This window comes from Ornithorhynchus anatinus, chromosome 7, assembly GCF_004115215.2.
Source record: "Ornithorhynchus anatinus isolate Pmale09 chromosome 7, mOrnAna1.pri.v4, whole genome shotgun sequence".
Classification (NCBI taxonomy): domain Eukaryota; kingdom Metazoa; phylum Chordata; class Mammalia; order Monotremata; family Ornithorhynchidae; genus Ornithorhynchus; species Ornithorhynchus anatinus.
In genome coordinates this window covers 8,078,857-8,098,562 of record NC_041734.1, presented here as the reverse complement: position 1 = coordinate 8,098,562, position 19,706 = coordinate 8,078,857, and the positions used below count along the sequence as shown (strand labels likewise).

Genomic DNA, 19,706 nt, shown 5'->3' with positions numbered 1-19,706 from the left:
TTTATCCTCACCCACTTCAATTCCACCTCAACCCCTTCCACAACACCTAAGCACTTGGATAGTCACACCCATCCACAGCACTTCTAAACATAACTTTATATTCTATTACTCTTCTTACCTGTAAATTATTTTAGGGTTTCTCCACTGTTAGGCTGTATACTCCTTGAGGATAGGTATCATTTCTAATTATAATAATAACTATGGCATTTGTTTAGCTCTTAATGATGTATCAAGCACCGGGACAGGAACAATATAAGCAAATTGGACACAGTCTAAGGGGGAGGGGGATCAGGTATTTGACCCCCATTTTACAAGTGAGGTAACTGAGGCCCAGAGAGGTTCAATGACTTGCCCAAGGTCACACAGCTGGCAAGTGGCAGATCAGAATTAGAACCCACATCCTCACTCCCAAGCCTGTGCTCTTTCCACTACTAATTCCACTGTACTCCCCAAACCCTATGAACAGTGCCCTGTATACAGATGCTCCATAAAAGACCTGAAGCTTGGCCTCAGATAAACCAAATGGGATTAGAAATAAATGGAGTCATTCTTTTTAAAAAGGCAATGCCTGAATTTCTTCCAGGGTGATGACAAATTCAGTCCTTCTCTTCTCCTCCAACCCCTCTCCATTCGTCTCCATTTGGAAACCCTCAATAATAAAAGGGGGTGGCCCTATATACTGGAAGCTAGCGAAGCCAGGTATGTCTCCACGGCTCTAGCTGCTTTTTGGCCATCTGTTAGACTCCATCACTTGCTATTCAACTGGTCTTTTATCAGGGAAGTGTCATTAGCAGACACAGTCCTCTCTTAGTATTAACAGCAGGAATCCTGCTATCAGCTGCCTGGACCTGGGTTCTAAATCCTGGCTCCATCACGACCCTGGGCAAGTCACTTCACTTCTCTGAGCCTCAGTTACCTCATTTGTAAAATGACGAATTAAGACTGTGAGCTCCATGTAGGACAGGGACTGTGTCCAAGCCCACATCTACCCAGTGCTTAGTACAGTGCCTGGCACATAGTAACCTCTAACAAATACCATTAAAAAAAATACAGAGTTGGGTAAGATGTGACCTCTAGTTAAGCTGAATTGTCCTTCTCCAGCTCCAGACATTTAGTTTCAATTAAAGGAAAAGGCTGGGTCATCACCAAAATATACTTATCTTACTGTCACCTTGACCACAGAGAATTTATGATGAAAACTGCAACCCAAGGAAACCCCCATTCACAAAGTCCCCTTTCTCTGGGTCAAGCGTGGACCTCAAAGGTCACAGTGGGGAAACAACTGGTCTGGGATGATTCTGATAGCTTTGTGGCTCAAATACAGTCAGTCACCAACGTACTCAATGGAACCCTATTTAATATCTCTAAATGGAAAAATCTTCCAGATAACCAGGCTAGAGCTGAGGGACACAAGGAATACACACACACAAAATACCATGTGTGTGTTCTGAAGCATCCTATTTGCAAGGTTGGCAATATGCTTATAAAACTTAAGACTGGTCACACCTCACCACTCTAATATGCAGGTGCCCAAAATAGGACTTGGAATCACGAGGTCTCCCAGCCAGGGTTTTGGCAACTGAGAAGTCACAAGCCACAACAGAGTAATGTTCCAAGCCTCATTATGGATATAATGCGGTCATCCTCTCCTAGGGTGACTCCTTTGAAGTTTGGCTCCTGGAGAACACACAATTTGCAGTTCTTCAACTGCCGGTCAGGATTCACTCCCACAAACTGTCTTCTCCTGTTTGCGTAGGGTGAGCAATGAAAAATCTGCTCCGGCACAGTATTTGTTAAACGTTACATGCCAAGCACTGTAGCAAGAGCTGGGGTAGATACAGGATCTTCTGGATGGATGCAGTCCCTCTTCCACATGGGGCTCACAGTCTACGTAGGAGGAGTACGATTTAATCTCCATTTTACAGATGAGAAAATTGAGGCACAGAGAAGTGACAATCAAGGTCACACAGCAGACAAGTAGTGGAGCCAGGATTAGAACCCAAGTCCTCTGGCTCCTGCTCTTTCCACTAGGTTTACACTACCACTGTGATAATGCAAGATAGACACTATACAAAAGAGACAGGGGACAAGCAAAATGGTGTTCAAAAATTGCTGGCAGCTTTCTAGTGGGGGAGGCTGAACAAGGAGTGGCTGGGGTTCCTCACACTGATGGATCTAGACCTCAAAAGAAACAAGTATCTGAAGACCCCTGCCACATACATTCTGAAAGAGATCAAACAGGGTGATTTTAGCTCAGTGTATGAAATTTTCCTGTAGTTTCAGAAATATGCTACTATTCAACCTTTGTAAATATGAGGAAGATGCTGCCATCTCTTCTGATGACTGGAGCATACATTCAGACTTTATAGAGAACTACTTCCTCCCCCAAAATGCAAGCTCCAGGTAGGGCAAAGACTGTGTCCAACCAATTACCTTGTGCCTATCCCAGCCCTTATTATAATGATCAACACAGGGTAAGCACTTAAATACCACCATTATTATATTTAAAATACTTTCTGAAATAGCCCCCGAGGCTGTCCGTGTCGAATGCAATTTTGAGGCAAGAAAGGGGTTTGGAATCAATGGTATTTATTGAGCGCTTACTGTATGCAAAGCCCTGAACTAAACCCTGGGGAGAGTATAATACGAGTTGGTAGAGTATAATACGAGTTGGTAGACGTTTCCTGTGCTCAAGGATCTCACAGTGAGGAGGGTTCTTGGTTAATATTCCAAAATAGAGGACAAAAATGATTTCCATTTTTAGGTGTTCAATTAATGAGCTGGGGTCAATGTGCATGTAGAGGCTATTTTGATTTCAGATTGAGATGCGTATACAACGACCCCCCCTCCCCCAACACACACACACACTGCCCCCCACCCCCCACCCCATCCCTTTCCTGAATAGGAAACACCATGGCAGGGTTTACAAAACTCACTTCATCAGTATATAGTAAAGTTTGTTGTTTTTTCCCAAACTATCTCCTTTCTGGCTTTCATTCTCTCCCCTCACACACAAAGGAAATGCATTATTAATACCATGCAAATTAAAAGATCAGGAAACAACAAAAATGAGGTTTCTGCAAGTGAAACCAAGAGGCATTTTAAATGTATTTTTCAAAGTTTCAGCAAGTTGCAGTAAAAACCGAAAGGGTAGCTAATTGCCAGAAGCATCCTGCAACCAGCCTCAGCATTTGCAGAAGCAAACAAACTTTGCATTGTTCCCTAATCCTAGGATTAAGAGAAATCCTAAACCTGAGCAGTTGTTCAAGGACAGATAAGAAGGTTCCTTCTACATGCAGAGGAAAAGTCCCAGCACTCTCCAAAGACACATCTCTCATTCTCACATCCATTACTATTTATTTCTGAGTCTGCGTATTTACATAGTCAGAAGTTTTTCCATAGTCAATTTTTTAATGGTATTTATCAAGTGCTTACTGTGTGCCAGGCACTGTAATAAGCACTGGGGTAGATACAAGACAATGGGGTTGGACCCAGTCCCTGTCCCACATGGGGCTCACACTTTTAATCCCCATTACCTTATTTGTAAAATGGGGATTAGGACTATGAGACCCCTGGGGGACAGAGACTCTGTCCAACCCGATTAACTTGTACAATAATAATAATAATTTGGTATTTGTAAAGCGCTTACTATGTGCCAAGCATTGTTCTAAGAGCTGGGTAGATACAAGGTCATTAGGCTGTCCCTTGCTACTTGTATCTACCTCAGCACTTTAGTACATTGCTCAGGACATAGTAAGGGCTTACCAAATACCATTTTTTAAAATTCCCATTTTATGGATGAGGTAACTGAGGCAGAGACGAAGTGAAATGTCTGACTCAAAGTCACAGAGCAGACAAGTGGGAGAGCCAGGATTAGAACCCAGGTCCTTCTGATTTCCAAGCCCATGATCTATCCACTAGGTCACATTACTTCATTTGCCCTTTATTCTGCCAAGTCCATACAAAGACAGTGAATTGTGTGGGAGAGGGGGGAGAGGAGATCTCCAATACGTAGACTACACAGGTAAAACCCAGAGGTGCATCCAAGAGACTACAATCAAGTGTGGACGGATATGCACGTGCAAACACAGGTATGAACCTAAGACCTTTAAAACAATCCGCCTACATCACCCCAAACTGGCTGAAATTTATAGTGCGGCTCTAAAGAATAAGAGATGATTAGTTTTGCATGTGTTTTGGTTTTGCAGTTGCAAGTTACTACTCCTGCTAGGATAATCTATACTTTTCATCTTCTACAATCTCAAGACGGAGTTCTGAATCACACAGACTGGTATAAGTTTAGTCTGTCGAGATCTCAGGCAAAGTTCCAAGAATAACTAAGCTATCATTTCAACCCTCAGCTTCATAAGGGCTAATACCAGGAACAGCTCCTATCACTGGCTCTGAGCCCAAGAGTATAAATTCCTGGGGAAATATAAGAAAGGTCCACACAGAGCCTCTTTCTCTCTCCCTCCCTGTCATTTATAAAGAATAATAATAATAACAGTAATGATTGTGGTATTTATTAAGCATTTACTATATGCCAAGCCCATACAGAGCCTCTTTCTCTCTCCCTCCCTGTCATTTATAAAGAATAATAGTAATAATAGTAATAATTATGGTATTTATTAAGCATTTACTATATGCCAAGTAGATACAGGATAATCAAGTCCCACAAAGGGCTCAGAGTAAGTAGGAGGGAAGAACAGGTATTGAATCAGCATGAACTGGTAGAAAGAGCATAAGCATGAGGAGTCAGAGGACTTGGATTCCAATCCCAGATTCACCATATGTCGGCTGTGTGACTTTGGCCAATTCCTCTGTACTTCAGTTACCTCGACTGAAAAATGAGAATTAAATCCTCCTTCCTCCAACTTAGACCATGAGCCCGATATGGGACAGTGACTGTGTCCAACCTGATTATCTTCTACCTATCCCATCGCTTAGAACAGTGCTTCTGTGGTATTTGTTAAGTGCTTACTTTGCACTGTACTGAGTGCTGGTGTAGATACTAGGTAATTGATTCATTCAGTCATATTTACTGAATGCTTACTATGTGCAGAGCATTGTACTAAGCGCTTGGGAGAGTACACTACAACAATAAACAGAATCAGGTTGAACACAATTCATGTCCCACATGGGGCTGACAGCTTTAATCCCTATTTTACAGATGAGGTAGCTGGGGAACAAAGAAATTAAGTGACTTTCCCAAGGTCACAAAGTAGATAAGTGACAGAGCTGGGATCAGTAACCAGATCCTCTGACTCCCAGGCCCATGCTCTTCCCACTAGGCCACACTGCTTCTCAAACAAAATGCTCAATATGCTTGACATTTTGCAGATGAAAGGCATAGAGAAATTAAGTTCACACAGCAGGTAAGTGGCAGAGCCGGCATTAGAACCCAGGGCCTCTGACTCCCCAGGCCTGCACTCTTTCCACTAGGCCATGCTGCTTCCCCAAAATGCAAGTTCCTAGCTACAAACACTCAAAGATACCACCTAAATCCAGAGGCAGGGTAGTTCTGAAGATCTCCCAGTTGTTGCCTGGGATTCAAACCCAGAGCTGTTTGCCTAATTATGGCAATTACTCCAGGCCCAAGGCCTCAGATATATCAGACCAGATCTAAAAGAAGCCAAGCTCAAAGCAGGAAGGAATTTTAATAAAGACTGAAATTACAGCTCACAGCACTGCTACAGTTCTACAGGCTTTTGATGCTCACAAACACAGCTATGACACGAACTTAGTGTGGGAAAGGTGGCTGAGATGCTTTTCGGGTTTGTTCATCTTGTGAACCTATGCGATTTGAAAGGCTAAGCAATGGAAGTACTCCAGTTTATGCTGAGATGGTGAATTGGGAGAGGTACTGATCTTAAAAAAAAACACAAAACCATCAGCAATGAAGAATGGATACTTAAAAGTCGGCCTAAAGGACTCTGTAAATAAGGGGCAAGTCTCTGCTTATCAGCAATAATATTAAGCGATCCTGTGTTGAAAGCACCATACTATGGACCGGGAAGAAATGCAAAGGAAACCCCGACTCTCAAGGGGTTCACGCATTCTAAACAGAAGCAGGGGAAGGGTTTGAGGATGGGCACATAAGGACAGATGAACAGAAAAACAACAGAAGAGATCAGGCTCAGAATCCACAGGGTGATACTGCTGCACATAGTAAGCACTTAACGAATACCATTAAAAAACGTGGCCGAACTGAAATTAGTACCCAAGTCCTTCTGACTCCCAGGCCCGTGCTCTTTCCTCTAGGCCACGCTGCTTCTCATCTCCTTCTCCTAGCTAGAAAACTTCACCTATTGCAGGAGTTATGGTCAAATAGCAATGGGAATGGTATAAATGGCTGTCAACTCAGAGAGAGCTAATTCGCCTAGATCGAATTCCAAAAGAGGGAACTGTACTATTCCCATTATTGTCAGCTTCAACACCATGAGTCATCATGTGCTTATACAACAAAGCTGACACTCAAGCCACTTCCCATTATGAGGCGAATGGAAAAAGTACAAAGCCAAGGAACTTCCCAGTAGCGATATTCAATTAATTTATGACCTTGAAGTTTCTTCCCTTTCTCTTCCCCTCCCCAAGGGGCTTTCCCTAGATAAAGAAGTCCAAAACAATGACTTCATTTTAAACTCTCCCCCCAGACCCTACAATCTGAGGAATCAAATTCTGGTTTTGGATCTCGCAAATTCAAACGGATCCCACTGACTGGAAGCAGAAACGGTTCTATTCATTCAATAGTATTTATTGAGCGCTTACTATGTGCAGAGTACTGTACTAAGCGCTTGGAATGTACAGTTCGGCAACAGATAGAGACAGTACCTGCCCAATGATGGGCTTACAGTTCTAGACTGCACAAATGTGGATGTACTGAGATAATGAGTAGGGGAGGGGAAGAGAAGAATCAAAACCTGCAAGAGATCTTTTTATAAACATTCCACCGGAAAACGTTTGAAATAGTAAGATTCCGTTTTGCATACAGGCCCCAGCTGTGTTCACATCAAATGATCACAGACAGACAACTTTCTCACTAGGGCAGCAGACAACAGAAGGTAATTTTATAAGATGATTGGTCTCCTGGCTCCAGTATAATAATTACGATATTTGTTAAGCGCTTACTATGTGCCCAGCACTGTTTTAAGCGCTGATCCTGTGCGCTCCCCATGACAGCTTCCACTCTGCTGTTTGAAAAGGATCAACACAACTCTGATGTTTATTCTCAATCACAGGTGCCAACTCAGTGGGGATTACGAGGGGCTAATACCACCACTGTTTTACAGCTGAGAATAAAGGTACTGGGTTGCCGCAATAAACATTATTTCAAGGTTGATTCCCATTCACCCCACAACTTTTATTCTTGGAATGGACAGGCGGCCTAGCTCAATCCAGGTCTCTAACAAGACAGAGAGCTTCTTAGCAGGCCTTGAGTGAAAATAACTACCAATTTCCAAGAGGAGTCTGAAAAATCCCAGTTTCAGTCTATAGCTCTTTGAAGTCTGCCTGCCCCGATTTTCAAATTTCCCTCCCCATCATATACATGTGCCCTCCTCAAAACAAAAAAGTTGCATTTTGAGAGCTCTCAATAGCAACTGACATGGAAGAACCGAAGAACACCTGGAAGAACTACCTCTAGTGCACTCTCCCAACGTTTAATACAGTGTTCTGTACACAAGAGGCTCTCGATAAATCCCGATGCAAAAAACCTCTAGGTCCTTTACAGATTCATTCAATCGCATCTATTGAGTGTTTATATAACACAACAATAAACAATAACAATATAACCATAAACAGACACACTCAGAACAGACACAGTCTAAGGGAGAGGGGGAACTGGTATTTAATCCTCATTTTATTCTTTTGTATTGTACTCTCCCAAGTGCTTAGTGCCTTGTTCGGCACATAGGAAGCATTCAATAAATATCACTGATTGCTTGATTTTACCGATGAGGAAACTCGGGCCATGAGAAGAGACTTGCCCCAAATCACCTTGGCAGGCAAATAGCAGAGTCTAGAACCCACGTTGGCTCAAAACTGCTAAAGTAAAGATGCCCACAATTTCGGCGCTCAGAGCACTACGGGCTCCGAGAGACAACCAGAAGATGGGATCAGCTTCACGCAAACACACACACAACACAAACATGTGTGGGGGTTTGGGTAAATGTGTAAACACACGTTCAATCCTGCGTCAGTTGTTCACAGCCCAGGCAGCGGTGTGTGTAAATGTATAAACTCACGATCAATCCTACATCAGTCAGTCACAGTCCAGGCAGAGGTGTGTAGGTGTGTGTGCGTGTGGAAGTAAATGTGTAAACACACGTTCAGTCTACATCAGTCACAGCCCAAGCAGTTGTGTGTGTTGAGAAGCAGCATGGCTTAATGGAAAGAGCAAGGGCTTGGGAGTCAGAGGTCACGGGTTCTAACCCCGGCTCCGACACTTGTCAGCTGTGTGACTTTGGGCAAGTCACTTCACTTCTCTGTGCCTCAGTTACCTCATCTGTAAAGAGCGGGGATTAAGACTGTGGGCCCCACATGGGACAAGCTGATTGCCTTGTATCTACCCCAGAGTTTAGAACAGCGCTTGGCATATAGTAAGCTTAACAAATACCATCATCATTATTATTAAAATGTATAAACACACGTTCAATCCTGTATCAGTCGGTCACAGCCCAGGCAGAGGTGTGTGTGTATGAAAATGTGTAAACCCAGGGTTCAGGCCTGCATCGATCATTCACAATCCAGGCAATGGGGTACGTATGTAAAAAAAAGTATAAACACAAGTTCTCTCCTCCAACAGTCAGACACAGCCCAGGCAGAGGAGTGGAGGTGTGTGAATGTGTGTAAGTAAATGTATAAACACACATTCAATCCTGCAACAGTCACACCCCAGTCAGAGGTGTGTAAGTGTGTGTGCACGTAAACAGACCCAACCCGTTCAATCCTGCAACAGTGGGTCACAGCCCCGTGTAGGTGTGTATGTAAGTAAATGTGTAAACACATGTTCAATCTTGCAACAGTGAGTTGCAGCCCAGGCAGTGGTGTGTAGGGGTGTGTATGTGTGTGTGCGTAAGTAAATGTATAAACACACGTTCGATCCCGCATCAATCACAGACCAGGTAGAGTTGTGTGTGTGTGTATGTGTGTGTGTATGTATGTAAATGGATAAACACAGGGTTCTATCCTGCATCAAACGTTCACAGTCCAGGCAACGGGGTGTGTATATAAAAATGTATAAGCACACGTTCAATCCTGCAACAGTCAGTCACAGCCCGGGTGGAGAGGGGTATGTGTATGTAAATGTATAAACACAGGGTTCAGGCCTGCATCAATCGTTCACAGTCCAGGCAGGTATGTGTGTGTGAATGTGTAAATGTGTAAACACGGCGCTTAATAAAGTGCCTGGCACATAGTAAGCACTTATTATTATAACGAATGTTCATACTGTGTGACCTTGAGCAAGTCGCTTAATTTCTCTGTGCCTCAGTTACCTCATCTGTAAAAATGGGGATTAAAAAAATGTGAGCCCCACGTGGGACAATCTGATTACCCTGTATCTACCCCAGCGCTTAGAACAGCGCTCAGCATATAGGAAGTGCTTAACGAATACCACAGTCATTATTACATAGTAAGTGCTTATTATGATGACGATGAATGCCGCAACCCAAGTTTGTAGGTCGGATAGGGGGTGGCAGTACCATCCGCCCTGTTTGGTCTTTTCCCTTTGGATGACGTGGTGGCGGGGATGGGATGGGATGAAATGAAATGGAATGGGATGGGATGGAATTGGATGGGATGGAATTGGATGGAATGGGATGAAATGGAATGGGATGGGATGAAATGGGATGGGATAGAATTGGATGGAATGGGATGGGATAGAATTGGATGGAATGGGATGGGATAGAATTGGATGGAATGGGATGGGATGGAATGGGATGGGATAGGATGAGATGGAATGGGCTGAAATGGGATGGAATGGGATGGGCTGGGATGGAATGGGCTGGGATAGGATGAGATGGAATGTGATGGGATGGGCTGAAATGGGATGGAATGGGATGGGTTGGGATGGAATGGGCTGGGATGGAATGGGATGGGCTGGAATGGGATGGGCTGGGATGGAATGGGCTGGGATGGAATGGGCTGGGATGGGATGGGCTGGGATGGGATGGAATGGGATGGAATGGGCTGGAGTGGGATGGGATGGGCTGGGCTGAAATGGGCTGGGATGGAATGGGCTGGGATGGGGGAGGAGGGTCCCCCGGTCCGGCCCCCGCGGCCACGTGCTCCTCTCGGGCTCGGCCTCCGCCTGCTGGGTCCCGGGGTGCGGGGGTCCCGGGATGGGGGGGGGGGGCTGCAGGGGTCCCGGGGGGCGGGGGTCCCTGGGGTCCCGGGATGGGGGGTGCGGGGATCCGGGGGTGCGGGGTTCGGGGCGGCGGCGGGGGTCTTCCGGGTTCGCCGGAGCCGCCCCGCCCCGTCCCTCCTCCGGTCCTCCTCCTCCCTCCTCCTCCTCCTCGTCCCGTCCCCGGCCCCGCGCCGCCCGCCGCCCCGCCGGGGGTCCGGGGTCCGGGGACGGAGGGGGCTGATGCGGGGCTGATGCGGGGCTGATGCGGGGCTGATGGGGGTCCAGGGCGGGACGGGGCGGGCTCACCTCTCCCGGGAGCAGAGGCGCTGCTGCTGGTCCTTCCGCAGGAAAGCCATGGGGCGGGGGCGGGGGCGCTCCCCGCCCGGGACCCGCCTCCGGGACCCCCGTCCGCAAGGGGACACGGGGACGGACACGGGGACGGACACGGGGACGGACACGGGGACACACACGGACACACACACACACGGACGCACAGGGCCCGAGCCGGCCGGCCGGACGGCCCCGCTGCGCCCGGGGGACGGAGGGAGGCAGGAGGCCCAGCCGGGGCTGCCGAGTTTGGTCCTCTCCGCTCTCGGGGCCGGGGCCGGTCCTGGTCCTGGTCCTGGTCCTGGTCCTGGTCCTGGTCCTCCTCCTGCTCCTGCTCCTGGTCCTGCTCCTGCTCCTCCTCCTGCTCCTCCTCCTGCTCCTCCTGGTCCCCTTGGCCCCGGCCCGCCCTGCTCTGACGGTGTGCTGGGCGACGGGTCCGGAGCCCCAGCCCGATCCCGGCCCCGGCCAAGCCTCCGCGCCGCCTCCCACCAGCCCCGAGGGAGGGAGGGAGGGACGGAGGGAGGGAGGGACGGACCCACCGCGGGGGGAGGGACCGGGGGAGGGACCGGGGGAGGGAGGGAGGGACCCACCGACCGACCGACCGACCGACCGACCGGCGGATGGAGGGCGGGAGCGGCGAGCCTGACCCGCCCCCTGCCCTCCTCCCCCTAGGTCCGGCCCCCGCTCCTCCCCCTCCTCTCCTCCCCCTGCTTTCCTGCCCCTGGCCCGGCCCCGGCTCCTGCCCCGGCCCTAACCCCTCGCCCTACCCCTGCGCTGCTGCCCCTGCCCGGCTCCCCGAGGTTCCGACCGCCCCCCACCGCGGCAGCCGGGGACCCTCCTCCTCCTCTTCCTTCTTCCCCTCCTCCTCCTCCTCTTCCTTCTTCCCCTCCTCCTCCTCCTCTTCCTTCTTCCCCTCCTCCTCCTCTTCCTTCTTCCCCTCCTCCTTCCCCTCCTCCTCTTCCTTCTTCCCCTCCTCCTTCCCCTCCTCCTCTTCCTTCTTCCCCTCCTCCTTCCTCTCTTCCTCTTCCTTCTTCCCCTCCTCCTTCCTCTCTTCCTCTTCCTTCTTCCCCTCCTCCTTCCTCTCTTCCTCTTCCTTCTTCCCCTCCTCCTTCCTCTCTTCCTCTTCCTTCTTCCCCTCCTCCTCCTCCTCCCCCCCTCCTCCCCTTCCTCCTTCTTCCCCTTCCTCCTCCTCCTCCTCCTTCTTCCCCTCCTCCTCTTCCTCCTCTTCCTCCTTCCCCTCCTCCTCTTCCTCCCCTTCCTCCTCTTCCTCCTCTTCCTCCTTCCCCTCCTCCTCTTCCTCCCCTTCCTCCTTCTTCCCCTCCTCCTCTTCCTCCTCCTCCTCCTCTTCCTCCTCCTCCTCCCCTTCCTCCTCCTTCCCCTCCTCCTCTTCTTCCCCCCTCCTTCTCCTTCTTCCCCTCCTTCTTCCCCTCCTCCTCCTCTTCCTCCCCCTCCTCCTCCTTCTTCTCCTCCTCCTCCTTCTCCTCCTCCTCTTCCTCCCCCTCCTCCTCCTTCTTCCCCTCCTCCTCTTCCTCCTTCCCTTCTTCCTCCTCCTGCTGCTGACAGCTGCCCGGAGGTGGGAAAAAAATGTAGGTTTGGGGGCACCCCAGGTCCTAGAATAGGAAATGAGGCCTTCACCTAATACGCAGATGACTTTGGAATAGTCGCCCCCAATGCCAACTTCTCATTTTGAATGCAAGAGGGCAGAGGGGGAAATGGGCAGGATGGAAGAGGGTGCTGTCATCTTGTGGGTCCGTTTCCTTCTGGCCGTCAGCCAGCTCCAAGGCGTGTTGCAGGCTAGCCCTGAAATCTGTGACTCCAAACTAATCTGAATAAGGATCGTATTTGTTAATCGCTTGCTGTGTGCCTGGCACTGTTCTAAGCGCTGGGGTGGATACAAGCAAATCTGGATGGACACAGTCCCTCTCCTGCGTGAGTCTCAGCTCACAGTCTTAATCCCCATTTTACAGATGCGGTAACTGAGGCTCAGAGAAGTGAAGTGACTTGCCCAGGGTCACGCTGCAGACAAGTGGCAGAGCCAGGAGTGCAAATCAGGCTGGACACAGTCCCTGTCCCGTGTGAGGCTCACCGTCTGCTCACGGTCTTAATCCCCATTTTACAGATTGGGGTAAATGAGGCCCAGAGCTGAGCCATCCAGACCAGACTTGCCCCAGGTCACACGGCAGACAAGTGGCAGAGCCGGGAGTAGAACCCGTGACCTTCTGACTTCCAGGCTCGTGCTCTATCCACTGGCTTCAGTGACTAATGGCTTCAGTCAATCAGGGCTACTTGCCAAATACCTGCTGTGTACAAAGCAATATACTGAGCACTTACAGTGTTCTCCTACTAAGACCCAGACTGCACACTTCACTCCTCTAACGCCAGACTTCTCCCTGGACGTCCGTCTTGTTCGGTTTAGTCGCCGACCGCTCGGCCACATCCTGTCTCTGGCCTGGATGGCCCTCCCTCTTCACATCTGACAGACAATGACTCTCTCCACTTTCAAAGCCTTATTGAAGGCACATCTCCTCCAAGAAGGCTTCCCTGACTAAACCCTCCTTTCATCTTCTCTCACTCCCTCCATTGCCTTGATTTGCTCTCTTTATTCATCCCCCATCCCAGCCCCATAGCTGGGATGGCCATCAGGACTCCTGGTTTCAGGATGCCTCGCTGAAACGTCGAGAAGGACACTGAAGGTCGGATGGGGCGGGGGGTTGAAATCTGGGGGGGAGGCTGTCTGTTCACGATCTGTTTTTCAAGCTTCTTTCTTGTTTTTGTGCCAGGTTGAGAGGAGGTTTTCAAGGAAGCCACGAATTCCGTTTCTGAAGGGAGACTAGGGAAGGGATGACACACAGGGCATTCAGACAGATTATTAAAATAAATGACAGCTAGGGGAAAATAGTAGAATATAAGGATAATAGCCATGATAATAACTGTGGTATTCATGCTTACTATGTGCCAAAGACTGTGCTAAGTACAGGATAATCAGTCTGGGCACAATCCTGTCCCACACTGAGCTCACGGTCGGAGGGAGAGGGAGAACAAGTATTTAATCCCCATTTTACAGATGTGAAAATTGAGGCAGAGAGAAGTTTAGTAACTTGCCCAAGGTCACACAGCAGACAAGTGGCAGAGTCTGGATTGGAACCTAAGTCTCCTAGCTCTCAGGCCCGGGCTCTTGACACCTCTTCCAAGTGAGAACCAAATGATAGCACACTAATCCCACAGCTCTGACATGGCCTGCTCACACTAATCCCACAGCTCTGACATGACCTGCTTTGTCATTCAGTTAGTCAATTGTATTTATTGAGCGTTTATGGTATCCAGAGCACTGTACTAAGGGCTCGGGAGAGTACAATACAATGATTAACAGACACATTCCCTGCCCAAAACAAGCTTACAGTCTAGAGGGGGAGACAGACAGTAATATAAATAAATAAATGACAAATATGCACATAAGTACTATGGGGCTGAGGGGGTGATGAATAAAGGGAGCAAATCGGGGCAATGCAGAAGGGAATGCAGAATGGAGCTGAAGAAAAGGAAAAGAGGAAGGCCTCTTGAAGGAGATGTGCCTTCACTAAGGCTTTTTAGGTGGGGAGAGTCATTGTCTGCTGATTTCCTGGCCTGAAGAAACTCTCCCCTCAACCCCTGAGGGATTCAGTTTGAAATACCCGCTTAGTGTGGCAAACTCTGAGGTCCCTTGCCTGCTGTGGGGCCTTGGACAAGTCACTTGACTACTCTGTGCCTCAGTTTCCTCATCTGTAAAATGGGGATTAAAAGATTTAAAACTGTTCTTCCCCGAAACTGTGAGCCACATATGGGACAGGGACTAAATCGGATCTGATCGTTTTGTATCTACCCAGGGTTTAGCACAGAATAAGTGCTTTAAAATACCACTAATCTCACAGTCTCTGCTCATTCTGCCTAGACACTTGTAGGACCCTCTCCAAACCCATAGCTAGAATGTTAGTTCTTTGAGGGCAGGGATCTTGTTTACTATGTTGTACACTCCCAAGCATTTAGCGGAGTGCTCTGCACACCGTAAGTGGTCAGATCTCTTGGAAAATTGCCCCGGAGCCATCTCGGCTCTCCAGACAAGGAGGTGGGCTGGCTAGACCTCCCAGGCTTCCCAAGGCCGCTCCAGCCGCAATCCATCCCCTTTGGCAAACACCTAGAGACCTCGGGGTTTCCACAAGGCTGGGACGGTGTCCTCCAGTCCCTTAACCTCAGAATTCAGCTGATTAATTTGCCGAGCTCCCCCTCTACACTGTGAACTCGTTGTGGGCGGGGAATGCGTCTAACCAACTCTGTTATAGAGTACTCTCCCAAGCATTTAGTGCAGTGCTCTGCACACAGTAAGCGCTCATTAAATATGATATAGTGATTGCCATCAGAGAGCTTCAGGGCCCCTAACTGTCCCTGGAGACTGGTTAATTGAAGTGCCAGTGTTGTCTACCGTAACCTCGAAGCTCTGTCCAGAATTTTGTCTTGGCCACCTGCTGATTGCACCTCAGGTCCTTTTGAGTCCCAGGCCCCAGCTCTATCCTCTAGGCCATGCTGATTCTCCAACTCTGTTTTATTGTACTCTCCCAAGTGCTCAGTACAGTGCTAATATGGTGTAGTTTATAGAGCATGGGACTGGGCGTCAGAAGGTCATGGGTTCTAAAGCTGCCACTAATCTGCTGTGTGACTTTGGGCAAGTCACTTAACTTCTCTGTGCCTCAGTTATGTCATCTGTAAAATGGGGTTTGAGACTGTGAGCCCCACTTGGGACAAGGGATTGTTTCTAACCTAATTTGCTTGTATCCACTCGAGCACTTAGTACAGTGTCTGGAATATACTAAGTGCTTAACAAATACCATCATTGTTATTATTAAGTGCTTAAAAATACCAGTGATGATGATACCAACTCCAGAATCCTATTCTAACAGTTCCTCGATGGTCAGGTTTGCCTTAAGTGGGTATTCTGTAAACTCGTGGAGGGCAGGGAATGTGTCTGCTTATTGTTGTTTCATACTCTCCCTAGTGCTTAGTACAGTGCTTCGCTCACAGCAAACACTCAATAAATACATTTGAATGAATATTCTCATTCAGTTGTCATCATTTCCTGCTAAAAATGCAGCTATCAGTAGTTTTCAACGCTTTCCCCTGACGAATAGAAAGTTGATTTTTCTAAGCTTCACTTAGCCTACAAAGGGTGTGCTTTAAGCTATAGTTTTTTTCTTTGATAAAATTACTGAATAAAATTTGGTTTACCCCCATTGGAGTTAATCAAATTTAATTTTATCTACTTCAGATTTGGATTATATGCACTAACCCTGATCCAATTAGTGCAGATGAACAACTTTTCCTGTGAATAAAAACATGCCTGGATGTCATGACTAAACTGAAAAAAAAAATCCCACTGAATATTGTTCCTGTAGGAAGTCTAAACGAGGGACTGCAAGTTAGCCTGGTTTTTGTCCTGATAAATTCTAGCTTGCTAGATCTTTCCACTGGATATGTTTAAAAGACTGATTAGCTTGTATCTACCCCAGAGCTGAGTATAGTGAAGCATCACTGTGTAGTGGATAAGTAATAATGATGGTTTTTTTTAAGCGCTTACTATGTGCAAAGCACTGTTCTAAGCGCTGGATAAAATTCTAAACAGAAGACGGGGCACAGGCTTGGGAGTCAGAAGGTCATGGGTTCAAATCCCCACTCCACCACTGGTCTGTGTGACTTTGGGCAAGTCACTTCACTTCTCTGGGCCGCAGTTACCTCATCTGTAAAATGGGGATTGAGGCTGTGAGCCCCACATGGGACAGGGACTGTGACCAACCCAATTTACGTGTCTCCGCCCCAGTTCTTAGTACAGTGCCTGGCACATAGTAAGCACTTAACATGTGCCATTATTATTATTATTATTACAGTGCCTGGCACAGAGTAAGCAATTAACAAATGACATTCAAAAGAATGAAAGGTCCAGTGATTAGTACAGTGCTTGGCACAATTTAAGTTCTTAAATACCATCATTATAAAAAAAGAGAAGCTGCTTAAAAATGAGATATTAAATAAGCCCCATATCCTTACTGGAAAGGAAAGGCCTATAAATCTGCATTTGATTTTCAGAGTATACTGTGTAATGCATACAGCTGCAGACCACCTGAGCTGCCCCACCCTCACCTCCTCGTGCCCTGTCTTTGGTATTAGCCCAAGATGCCTGCTGGCCACCTGATCACACCACTTCAGAGCTTCATAATCACCTCCCTCTCAATCAATAGTAACAATAATAATAATAGCTTTTGTTAGTACAATGCTCTGCATAGAGTAAGCATTCAATAAATATGATTGAATGAATAAGTGCTTACTAGTATTTTTTGAACACTTAATATATGCAGAGCACTGTACTAAGCACTTGAATATCATGTCCCTAAGTCAAATAGTTTAGAAACAAAGACATCCTGTTGCCCCAAATTTAAGTCATTGTCATCAGAGGGATTTAATCATACCTGTAACTTATTGCACTTAATTTATTTGTTTATATTATTGCCTATCTCCCCCTCCAGCCTATAAACTCCTTGTGGGTAGGGAATGTGTCCTTTTATTGTTACAGTGTACCCTCCCAAGAGCTGAGTCCAATGCTCTGCATACAATAAGCACTCAGTAAATACAATTTACTGACTGAGTGGCCAGGTAAAGGGAGAGAGAGGGAAGCCTGGATCCAACCCCTTAGAAGCTCAGCACCTGCTTCCGCATTTAGTCACAAATTCACCTTACACTCTTTCCATTTCTAAAAGTGGGGAAATGGAGGCAGAGAGCTGACTGTGCAGAACACTGGATCCAGGCTAACAGTGGCTAATGACTGTGCCTGCAGTTCAAAAGGGAATTTCACCATTTAAGAGGGGAAGCAGCAGCTGGGACATCTTTGGCCTGAGTAATGACAGAAGGTGGCTTGCACCTCAGGTGTGAGGAAGCCTGGCTAATTGGCAGGAGAACTAAGAGGGCTCAGTGACTACTGTCTTCTGCTAGGAAGTAGAGAGACTCGTACATGGTGGAGGAAATGTGGGAAGGAGACACGAAGAAGAAGTGGTGGATTCCTGAGAGCGGTGGGGGCTTTGATGATCCTGGCATCAAAAAAAATACTGGTAAGGGAAGAGTTCAAGTGTCTCATCTGCCTCTCTGCTTATCTAGAATGTAGCCTCCAGAGCTGCTCTGAAAATGCCTATTTTGTGAGTTTGATACCCAGAGGTTTCAAGCTCAAAAATTCGTTTTAAATGTCCACAGTCACACATCTGTTGATGGTAATTTTGATAGTCCATGCCTTTAAACTCAGAATACTCCCTCTCTTAATCCCACTCCTTTTCTTGATAGGAACTATCTGTGCCAGGTGGAAATTTCTACTACTTCTGCTTTCTAGAACACTTGTAAAATGTAAAGGTGATCTTAAAAATTCCTAGCAACTGGTACTCTGAGAAGTTTTCTTAGCTAGGAGCAAAATATTTAAATAGCTCTCAGTTTCCTTCTGGTAATACCCCTGTCTTAAGCACAGGGAAAGAGTGCCAGGTTTTTACCCTTCCACTTCTCCTTGTTCTCTGGGAATGGGGAAGCTCGTTCTGAGTTGTGAAAAAATAAATGAGGAAAAATTTAAACAAAATGAGAATGAGCTAAAATGGAGAAAAAGTACATTACTTCCTCTTAAAGGAGGTTTTAGGAAATTCTGAACATATACCTCCTGAATAGCATAGTTCAGTGCTCACTGATCAGAATCTAAAAGTCTTAGGGTTTGCTCTTAATGAGCAGTAATTCTTTCCCAGCCTACTTTGCCCTGCTAACAGAAAAACAGTGGATGAATTAACACTCATCTCTGTGTTCTTGGTGCATTTTCAAATTCTGAATGGACCCATTCTACTTGAGCGAGTCACTGAGGATCATTGCCTAGACAAGCGCTTTGGCTCCTGCACAAAATCATATTTAAAATGCAAACCTACCTAGGTGCCAACGGATGGGTTATTTAACATATTTAACAATCTGGCACAAGTGGAGCTTCAGAAGGGTTTGCAGAGGGAATGTCCTCACTCTAAAGGGTAGATTTGTAGCTTCTCTCCTTGCAGGAGGTCGGGTGGATCATGCATGAAGGCCAGTGGAGTAATGCTGCAGGCTTTCTGTGGCTGTGGGATGTCAGCAACCTCCAAACACTTACCTCCCCACTAGTAGGCTAAGGAGAAGCGGGGTGTGACTCTCTTTGCCAGGTAGATCTGGAAATGTTGAGTGCCACAGGAGAAAATGCCATTCATAATAAAGTGTGGTGTCATGGTGGCCCACTACCACTGAAGGGCTGTTTTGTTTAGAAAAATGATCTTCAACAGGGCCCACTAACTTATTTAGGTGCTGAACTGTTAGTTCATGGGTCTCACAAGTACATACTTTTGTAAGCTTGTTGTGAGCAGGAAATTTGTCTACCAACTCTGTAACAAGTGTACCCTCCCAATACAGTGCTCTGTTCACAGTAAGTGCTCAATAAATACTATCGATTGTTTTAAGAGGTGAGGAGAATGAGCGTGATTGCTATCGCTATATGAAGTGTATATTCCTGATCATAGCGATTTCACTGCCAAATATTTAACATTTATTTTCCTTTCTGTAGGAATGCACAAAAATGGCTTGCAGGTTCTTCTGTTAACAGGTTAGAGACAAGCAGAGTAGATGCTCAACTTTTTTTTCCCCTAAACTGATAGATCAAATAATGACACCTTTCAAACCTGAGTTAAGTATAGGTGACAAGATAAAAATTCCAATTTTGGTTTCCACTGCAAAATATTGAAAGCATTTTATAGGAATGTGCAAACTAATCTGGGTGTCAATCAAATGCTCTTCAAAAACAAAGGACTATTGTATGTGGATAAAATTTAGCTTTAGCAGGGAGGAGATGGTTTGGGAGGGCAATACCCAATAGAGGTTTTATCAGTTATTTAAAAGAAAAGTGATACAGAACCCATTCTGGTCTTGAAAGATCTGCAGATTTAAACAAAGATGTGAGGTGGTGAGTCATAAA

At 46.8% G+C, this 19,706-nt stretch overlaps 1 protein-coding gene across 3 annotated transcripts in view; it reads right to left on the bottom strand.

The window, feature by feature from the left end:
• NSMAF (neutral sphingomyelinase activation associated factor) overlaps positions 1–11,000 on the bottom strand; it is a 55,551-nt gene extending 44,551 nt beyond the window's left edge. For 2 of the 3 annotated variants that reach the window (XM_029068569.2, XM_029068570.2), the window contains exon 1: positions 10,652–10,999. In XM_029068569.2, the coding sequence (XP_028924402.1) occupies positions 10,652–10,701 (50 nt within the window). In that variant the 5' untranslated portion in view covers positions 10,702–10,999. Of the gene's footprint in view, positions 1–10,651 lie in introns of all 3 variants that reach the window. The other variant, XM_029068568.2, reaches the window with a different exon arrangement.
• Positions 11,001–19,706: the final 8,706 nt, after the last annotated feature.